Source organism: Falco rusticolus, chromosome 19, assembly GCF_015220075.1.
Source record: "Falco rusticolus isolate bFalRus1 chromosome 19, bFalRus1.pri, whole genome shotgun sequence".
NCBI lineage: Eukaryota > Metazoa > Chordata > Aves > Falconiformes > Falconidae > Falco > Falco rusticolus.
The window spans coordinates 1,913,508-1,923,298 of NC_051205.1; the positions used below are offsets into that span (position 1 = coordinate 1,913,508).

A 9,791-nucleotide genomic window follows, 5' to 3' on the forward strand; every position below is an offset into this window, starting at 1 on the left:
AGGAATCCAGCTGCAACCTGTTTAATACCACTGGTACAACCAGTGAATATAATTGATCCAGTAACAGTAAAAACCTCTCAGGGTGTGAACACCATAACAGAGTTACAGTCGGTTTGAAGTCAAAGCCTGAGCACCTGCTCAGAGTTACTTAACTTGTCACTAAATCTTTTCTGTTACAGGAATAAGTGTGGCAATGCACTCTATGAGTTTAATATGGGTACAATAAGGGGGTAAAATAAAGCCAAAGCTTCTCTGAGGGTTAGGAATGGGAATCGGGGGAGAAAAATAACCTCAGACCTCAGCTACATAGCTTGCTGCTCTCACAACTACTTCTTTATCTCCTTTAGCACAGACATTTTGAAACACAGCGGCTCTTCTTGGAGTGGCTCGAACGTTTCACTCCCCCTGAGTGATGCTGCGTCGAGTGCTGGGTGGCCCGTGGGTAGAGGCACTTGGACTTGCTTAGGTGCTGCGTGGATGAGCTCTTGTGCTTGGCTGCCTCCTGCGGCAGTGAGCATTTGACTGCGTGTTGCTGCGAGGAGCACTCCTTTATTGCCTGCCCAGGGGGGCACTTGGGCATGTGTGGCTGCGGCTGGCACTTGGTGACACGCTGCTGCGAGGTGTAGGTGGTGACGCACTCCTGCGTCGGGTAGCCCTTCATGCACTTCTGCTGGGGGAACCCGTTCACACACTCCTGCAGAAAAGACTGCGTTATGCACTGCTGCGGGGGGCACTCGGTGACTCCCCGCAGTGGTGGAGAATAGCCCGTCATCCCCTGCAAGGACCGGAGCTCAGCACCATACCGCTGCGATGAGCACTTGGATATCTTCTGTGACCTGCATTCATCCTTGCATGAGGACGAGTACTTGATCCCACATGGTGGGAACTTGAGTTTGCTCGGCTCCGGGCACCTGGGTGCGCATGGTGGGAGGCTCTTGGCCATGCGTTTTTTCTCAGGGTAGCTGGTGTCACAGGGCTGGAAACTCTGTCCCGGGCTTAGCTTCAGGCTGGGCTTTCTGCAGGGCAGAAGGCGAGTGGTCTCACAAGGCTCGGGGTACAGCAGGACACACCGCTGCACGTAGGGCTGACAGGACAGCAGAGGTGGCTGGGGCACGCTTGGCTGTGAGCACACGTAAGTGAGAGGTTGCGTGTAGCTTTGCCATCTTGGCATCGGGCTCTTGATCACGCTCACTGGGTGGCACGTGGTACTGTACCCATCAGACTGGGGCATGCATTGCTGGATGCTTTCGGTGACACAGCTCGATCCTGGCAGGTAGAGGTGTTTATACCGCTCCCCATAATAGTGCATGGTCACACAAGGCACTTATGCCTGAAAGAAGCAGGAAAAATACAGAGAGTTCACATAGGCATTGGCTATTTTTTTGTGATGCAGGACTCAGAGTTTCCCCCCAGGCACCTCAACATGAGGAGCCCACACCCTAGCTCTCTTGAAGGTCAGAGGCTCTCAGTGACTCAGGACCGGGCTGTGATTACCCAGGTGAGGAGAGGAGTCTATTCTTAGCTTCTGCCCCCACACCCTTCTCTTAAGAGCCCAGAAATGATCAGGTATCGGAGCCAGGCAAACCGGGGAGCTTTCATCCTGCCCTTCAAATACCAGCTAAGTGTCCATCAAAGCATTTCACCAAGGAGAAGTGACATTACGACTCTCTGCCTTACTTCCCGGAAACGTCCTGTGTCCCCACTGGGATGTCCTTGCAAGCTTATGTCCTGCAACTCCCAAGCACCAGAGATGAAAGGCAAGCCAAAATTAAAGGTGTGTCCATGCTGTCATGCTCAGGTGTGGCTGCAGTTCATGCGGGCAAACCCAAGCTGAGGTTAAATTAACTATCTGAGGGTAAGGAGAGGTTTGTGGCAGCGCGGAGCTCAGCACGTACGACCTGCCTGCCTATTCATGGTCCCACAGGGACCTGCTGGGCTGGCAGTGTGCAATTAGGGGCTCTGAGCTTGCTACTGTAGCATCAGCTTTGTTGCCTCTACCAGCCTTGCAGTCCCAGCTTCCTACTGTTGTGTAGGCATCTTCAAGGAAAGAAAAGAGGAAATGCAACAGGATTGTTTCGAAGTATTTGGTGAAACCACAGCAGGAAAGGAGAAGCTATCAAGGCAAAATCTCAGCTGGTGTTAACTGGTCAAGTTTCATGGAGTTAGGAGAATTACACCCATTTAAAGCAGCCTCCAGTCTCATGCAACAGTCATACCGAGCCATAGTGTCCTGGTTTTGTTACAGTCGCTCAAAGATCTACTGACAAAACGCCTGGCAGGGCAGCTCTGAGAGTGAAACCTCATCCTGGCAGCCCCTGTGCACGCAGCACAAAAGCGAGTCTAGCCGAGACTGTATCCCTGGGGAAGGGACCAGGCGGCACCATCCGGAGGTCCACACTTTCCTCCTGAAACCACTGTGAAATGCCTTACTTTGCCTCACTGGCAAGAGTCGTAGGAGAAACCATCACGCTTCAGTGCTAGCTTAAGGGTTGGGCTTGAGGATCTTAAAGGTCTTTCCCAACTTAAATGATGCTATGATTCCCTGCTGCAGAGAACATCACTTTCAGGGAGTTTTCAGAGTTTTTAACAGGATTATTTTGAGCACAACAGGTACTGGAACCACTGACATATGAAAAGTACTCTGATCAAAAATGTTTTTTCATTTCAACATTGTTTGTAGATTAAGGCATATATTTAAATGACTGTAAAGAAACTGCATTTTCCTGACCACCCCTACTTCTGTCTATGATTGCAGTAAGGCATTTTATTCTTCCAAAAGCCCATCACTGGGTGACTATTAGCAATAACAATGCTGTGTGTTACTATCATTAGGAAAACTTATTATCACTACAATTATAATAATCATCAACTAATAAAAACAACCCACTGAAAAACAGTGATACCAATTGCTACTACTACATGTACAATGCCATAGAGCTGGTGATGCTCATCATGATAAAAATCTTCTAAATTAGGGGGGATTATTTGCTTCCAGGGGATTGTTTGCATCTCAGACGTATTTTTCTCATTGTTAGCCTAGATACAAATTTTAACCTGTTCAGGCTTAGCTACAGAGTCTCTCTGCTAACTTCCACATTGGCACTGAAGTTGGTCAGCTTCTTCCTACAACCTGAGAAGTTACTTTGTTTAAATTCCATAAAACAGCAGCAAATCTCTCCACGCCACTTCCTTTAGAGGAGTCACCTTTTCGCGTGCAAGCTCATATCTGACTCCTGCCAGCATCGAGCCCTTTATGTAGTCAACAGGCTCCTTTGGACTAGAACTAACAGAAAGCGTAGAAAAGCCCACAAATCCCACTCCTGACTTCACAGTCCATCTGGAAGTGCTCTCCCAATATTCTTCAGTTTAGCACAGAGGAGATGCTCCAGCTGTTAGAGCCACGCATGCCGGTGCTGAAGGCAGCATCCCCCAGAGGATGCTTCTTCGCAAGTACACAGGCAGGACCTCTGCCTGCTCCGGCCACCCAGGAATAAACAGCATTTCAGGAGCTCCGCTAAAAGCCAGACTTACCCACTTCATCAGTGAGAACAACCGGAGAGAAGTGCCTAGGAGAGCCCCACGATGGCAGAGCTTTTATACAGTGAATAAGTGCCCTAGGGGAGTTAGGTGGTTTGGCTGGGTGATGCTCTAATTGCCTCCCAGTCCTGGCCGAGCCACGTGCAGCTTCGTGCTGGTGGGAATGGCTGTCCTCACTCTGCAGGGACCTGGCGCTGCTGGGACATCTGGCTTACCTGTGAGCTCTGTGAGGGGGAACCCCCTGATCCAACGTGTGAAGCCCCTGGCAGGTCAAGGACACCCTGTGCTGGGGCCACTCACCCCCCTCAGGCTGCGAACCCCTATCCACGCCGCCAAAGCATCCCTGCCTGCCCGTTGCAGATCCAGGCCAGCTAAAATGCTCCTTTACACCCAGAAAAAGATTTCAGTTGAGATCACCAAAGGGACTGCTCAAGGGACTCCTCATTTCCATGGGAGCTGCATGCAGAAGTCCCCTCAGTGCCTTTGAAAATGCCGTCCAGGAAGGACTCTCGGCGATTTTTGCAGACCATAATTACTGTGGCATGCAGACTTCCTTCTTACACAGGGCACCCAGGGAAGAGACGGATGATTGGGACTAAGAAAGCCTTGGGCTAAGGGCAAGACAGGTACTAAAAAGGATTTGCCACGAATAATATAACCTGCTGAAAGAGGTGACGCTTTTCCGGCACAACAAAGGGGAGAAGGGACAGCAGGAGCACTGAGGCAGCCCGGGGAAAGGCAGCTGAATCAAACCAAGCTCGTGTCCCGAAAACACAAATCACGTTTCCTGCTCTGCTGCACAGCCCCTGCACCAGTCATCCCTCCCTTTGTTCCCTGCTATGCCACGAATAAACCCAAGGGAAAATTAACAGTGGCATGAGCGTTAAGTGCTGACAAGGAATGCATTTTTTCGTAGTCATATTTGCGTAAGGGACGGCCCTGGCATTATTTTTTTTTTTCCTTTAATGGAAATCTGACACCTATGAATTGGATTCCAATATGCTGGGAATTCAGGTAAGGTCTCACACATTGAAATAAAAAGAAGTGAAATAGTTTAATGGAGTAGGTGGGAAATTTCTCACTGATACGAAGCACTGGGGATGCTGCTGCATTGCCATCTCTGGAGGTATTTAAAAAGCATGTGGACATGATGCTTAGGGACATGGTTTAGTGGTGGACTTGGCAGAGTTACATTTACGGTTGGACTTGGTGATCTGAAGGGTCTTTTCTAACCTAAATGATTCTATGATTTAAAGCAGAATATTAATCTCTGGCTTACGACCTGATGAATAAGTTGTCTATTTCTGTTTTCACTGGAAAATCCAGAAGCCTGAAGGTAGGTGTATTATTTACATTTCCAATTTTCTGACAAAAAAGTCTCCCTCCATATCACAGAAAAAAAATACAAAGTGCATGTTTTCCTGGTTGAGGCCAACATTTTAAGAGCTACAAAAATCGAAGGGAAGAATGCGTTCTTTAGGTTTATCTTCTTTTCCACAACTGAAGACAAAAACACTGATTCCAACCTGGATTTCTCCAACTTTCATTGTGTTTCACTCCCCTGGATTACAACACCCATTTTTATGTTAAATGATCTGACCCAATAGTTTAGGAGTTGAGCTGGCATCAGAGAGCAGGTAAGCAGATTAATCCGATTTCTATAAACTCCATAAACCCAATTCCTGGACAAGGGCCAGATCAAGTAGCCTTCAAGTAGTGCTAATATTCAGTTTAGTGTTTCCAGTGCAGGTAGCAAAATATTAACCTGATGATAACATCGTGCCCTGTCATCCGAATGTCCTTAATTAACATCTGTAAAGTCCTTTCATCTCAGAGAGACGCACAGTGCCACATGGGACATGGTTGTGGGGGCTATTATTATTCCCAATTAAGCACAGGGGAAACTGAGGCGCATTGCACTGTGGTCACTTGGCAGCGCAGCGTGAGTCAGAGCCAGGGTCAGAACCTGACTCCATTGCTGCCACCTCCAAAACAAGTCCCGTGCTCCAGCGGCCCCTCCACCCCATGAGTGGGCACCCCTGTGCCACCCAGCCACCCACCACCCAGGAAGATTGTCCTAATGATCCCCTGGGCTCTGGCTCCTATGGGAAAGCCACAGTGATGGTGCAGCTCCTCAGAAGGCCCCAGAAGGCTCATGCCTTGGTTTTCAAGGGAAGGCAAAAACGTTAGGTTGTGAGAGCAACTCTGACTCTGCGAGGTGGAAGGAAGCCCACGGTCACTGCTGCTCTGCACGCTGCCAAAGCATCGTCGCTGGACATTCAGGAGAAGGTGTGAAAAGGTTCTGCTCCCCCATGACCCACTGAGCACCCGGGGGAAGCAACCAGATGCCACCTCGACATTGCTAGATGCTCAGGTCTCAGACACCTCCTTGCCTCCCAAGGGCAGCCCGTGGTGGCACCCCAAGGTCACCGAGCAAGGCAGAGCAGGGCAGGATGCAGGGCAGCGTCCCAGCCCCGGTCACACCCTCCTCTTCGTCTTGCGACACTTGTTTTTGCCCTCCAAATACACATGATCTACTTAGCGTGAGCTCTACTCATGTTCCTAATGATAGGGCATATTACAGGATTTTTATATTTTTCAGACAGGAGTTCACTATATTTAATAAAGAAGAACAACCAGAGGGCAAAAAGACAAGATATTTAATCTGAGGTCAGACAACTATATTTATTTAAGTATGTATATATATGTATAAGTATACATATATATTTATATGGTTTGTTTTCAGTACAGTGTAGCGTACACATCTTCAGGCAGCATAAAGAATATAGCTAACTGTTTTTATAGCTCAAGCACTTATAAAAGAGTCGTGCTACAACCTGCAGCATTATTCCAAACACTTTCTTCTGTTTCAAGTATTGTGTTTTCAATATTAATTAAAGCAACCAAGTGAATAAAACACTTTCATGCATAAAATTTCAGCAAGGACCAACTTCACCGAGCCAGAAATCCCATCTTGTTGGGGAACTCTACTGAAGAAAGCGCAGAGTCTGTGTTTAGAAGCAGCAGGGATTTCTGGCCACCTTCCGAAATGAAGGCTGTTGGCGTGAGATTCGTATACCGTTTGCTTAGCAAATTTATCTTTGGCTTCCAAATCTGAGAGCGAAAACAGCTGTTGGGAGAACTTGCAGCTTCGTGGAATCCAAGTTAACGTTGTCTCCCAAGGCATGGACCAGCCCCCGGCACTGCCAGCCCTATTGATGCTGTTGTGACCTGGACTCCTTAAATATTTTCTTAAAAAAAATTTTGTTTTTTAATCGCTACTCATTTCAATTAAGTGAGAATTGAATAGCATCCCACTAAACTATGCCTTGTAGCAGATCAAGGTACAAGCCACAGGCACCTGGAGTGCAGCCATGGAAATAGTATCACACCTTGCCTTGAAATAGAGCTGAGCTACAGGGGAAGTACTGGAAAATGGAGATAAAGCAGAGTTCAGCAATAGCAACTAGTTGGCAGGTGGGACGAGGAGAAAAAGAACCCCTGCCCCAAAGCTGTACCTCACTCTCTTCCCGTGGACCTTCCTTTCTCCTGCTCCTTCTTACCAGGGCCATTTGGACGCAGAGCAGTACTTCTTAGAGTGACTTGAAATTTTTACTCCACCCGACTGACTTTGCTGTGGGACACACTTGGTGGCACACTGCTGCTGTGGGACACCTTTGGTGGCACACTGCTGTGGGACAGCTTTGGTCACACACTGCTGTGGGACACACTTGGTGGCACACTGCTGCTGTGGGACACCCTTGGTCACACACTGCTGTGGGACACACTTGGTGGCACACTGCTGTGGGACACCTTTGGTCACACACTGCTGTGGGACACACTTGGTGGCACACTGCTGCTGTGGGACACCCTTGGTCACACACTGCTGTGGGACACACTTGGTGGCACACTGCTGCTGTGGGACACACTTGGTCACACACTGCTGTGGGACACCTTTGGTCGCACACTGCTGCTGTGAGACACCCTTGGTCACACACTGCTGTGGGACACACTTGGTGGCACACTGCTGCTGTGGGACGCCCTTGGTCATACACTGCTGTGGGACACACTTGGTGGCACACTGCTGCTGTGGGACACCCTTGGTCATACACTGCTGTGGGACACCCTTGGTGGCACACTGCTGCTGTGGGACACCCTTGGTCACACACTGCTGTGGGACACACTTGGTGGGACACTGCTGTGGGACACCTTTGGTAGCACACTGCTGCTGTGGGACACCCTTGGTCACACACTGCTGAGAGACACCCTTGGTCACACACTGCTGCTGCAGGACACAAGTTGTCCCACACTGCTGTGAGTCACACTTGGTGGCACACTGCTGTGGGATACAAATGCTAGCACCCTGGGTGGCACACTGCTGTGGGACACACTTGGTCACGCACCTGGTGGCACACTGCTGCGGGACATACATGGTGGCACACTGCTGCGGGGCACAAGAGGTCACAAACCGGTGTGAGACACCCTTGGTCGCACGCTGCTGCGGGACGCATGTGGTGATGCACCTGGTCGCGCACTGCTGCTGTGGGAAGTACATGGTCACACGCTGCTGTGGGATGCACTTGGTGGCACACTGCTGCTGTGGGACACTCTTGGTCAGGTACGGCTGCTGTGGCACACACGTGGTGATGCACCTGGTCGCACACGGCTGCTGCGGGATGCACTCTGTCACACGCTGCTGCGGCACGCTGGTGGTCTCACGCTGCTGCTGCGGCACACACTTGGTCACACAAGGCTGCTGCAACACCCCCTCAGTCGCACACTGCTGCTGTGGCACGCAAGTTGTCACACACCGGGTGACACGTGGCTGCTGGAGGATGCGCTGCGGCATGCAGTGCTGCTGCGGCACACACTGGGTTGCGTATTGCTGCCGTGGCACGCACTGGGTCACACACTGCTGTTGGGAGAAGCTGGAGGACATGATCCGCTGCCGGGGGATGCAGGGGGTCACATACTGTGGGCTGCACAGCGCTGAGTGCCAGGTAGGCACTGACAGCTGTCTGGCAGCATAGGTTGGTGGGCACTGGATGGGGACGGGGTTCTGGTAGACTGGAGGGAGGCACTGGTGTAGGTAGCACGACATCTCTGTGAGGTTTTGGCAGGACTGGAATGACACGTGAGAAAGCAGAGCCTTTAGACAGGCACCCGCCTGGGTTTCTCATGGTCCTGCTACTGCCCACACTGCAGGACTGGCTCGCTTCACAGGGTGCTGGAGACACGTCCCGCCTATGCCACGGTCTCAAAACCAGCAGCCAAGGACCCAACCCATCATTTTAAATTCTGAAACATGGCACTAAGTCAAAGAGTAGAGAAATCCAGAGACAGGCAGCATTAAATACCTCCCCCAACTGCAACTCCTTCCCCACCACCTGGACCTCCTCCACAGGGGAAAGCTCATCCTGGGCGTCAGCAGAGGAATGGCTGATCTCAGCACTGCCTTTCAATCATTAAATCCAGTTTTCTCCTCCTGCTTTTGGTTGGCGACCGCTTCTGACCTCTTGCCGATGCATTGAGAAAAAAAAAACCAACCCAGAAACAAGCTCTGAACCTCTGGCCACATCTGCCATGGCAGGAGAGGTGAAGAGCACCCAAGGTGCTGCTGCTTGGTGAGCCTGTCACACCACAGGCGGGCAGAGGTTCACAGCTCAGTCCCAGTATCACTAAGCTCATGCTCATTAGGGAACTGAAGCCTATTAAAGGGTAGCGATACCACAATGGGACACAAACCTGTGTACTGCTCTTCAGGCATAATGTTCCCAGCTACACCAAAGCACCCCAAAAGCACACCACGGTAGCAGCACCCCGATTACTGCTAACAACCTTTCCTCACATTTTTCAGGAGTGGCTCTTGGACTCAGATGCCCAGCTGCGGGCACTGAGAGCACGCTCCCACTCCAACCCAGCAATTCAAACCCACTAGTTTTAAAAATAAAATTCCATCAAGCATTATTTTTTATATGTAAGAAAGCAGAAATAAATCTGCATTTCAGCAGCTATGGAGGCTCAGCACAAACCAGACTTACCCAGCTCCCTGGTGAGAACAGCTTTGTGATGTGACCAGCGAGCCCTAATAGAAGGAGAGCTTTTATATAGCTGCTAAACATGCCTTGAAGGTATGAGGTACCCACGACATATCCCATTAGCTCCAGTGCAAAAGCTGTCCTGTGTGCAATACTCGTAGTGACTAGCATCATCGTACTCATCCCTGAGGATGAGTAGTTGAGTGTCAGCTCCCC

The 9,791-nt window shown here is 50.2% G+C and overlaps 2 protein-coding genes across 2 annotated transcripts; both read right to left on the bottom strand.

The window, feature by feature from the left end:
• Positions 1-343: 343 nt before the first annotated feature.
• LOC119140172 lies at positions 344-1,309 on the bottom strand. Its single transcript, XM_037371261.1, has one exon. The coding sequence runs from the start codon at positions 1,307-1,309 to the stop codon at positions 344-346; it is 966 nt and encodes a 321-aa protein (XP_037227158.1).
• Positions 1,310-7,096: 5,787 nt separating this feature from the next.
• LOC119140022 (keratin-associated protein 10-7-like) lies at positions 7,097-8,638 on the bottom strand. Its single transcript, XM_037370997.1, has 2 exons — positions 7,832-8,638; positions 7,097-7,777 (listed from the first exon to the last, which is right to left on the bottom strand). Exons 1-2 carry the CDS (start codon positions 8,636-8,638, stop codon positions 7,097-7,099), a joined length of 1,488 nt encoding a protein of 495 aa, XP_037226894.1.
• Between the last annotated feature and the right edge of the window lie 1,153 nt (positions 8,639-9,791).

Excerpts from the sequence above, each read along its gene's own strand:
- LOC119140172 (XM_037371261.1), bottom strand. The coding sequence starts at position 1,309 with ATGCACTATTATGGGGAGCGGTATAAACACCTCTACCTGCCAGGATCG.
- LOC119140022 (XM_037370997.1), bottom strand. The coding sequence starts at position 8,638 with ATGTCGTGCTACCTACACCAGTGCCTCCCTCCAGTCTACCAGAACCCC. Across the intron at positions 7,778-7,831 it reads AGCAGTGTGGGACAACTTGT|GGTGTCCCACAGCAGCAGTG; the intron begins GTCCTGCAGCAG and ends TGTGTGACCAAG.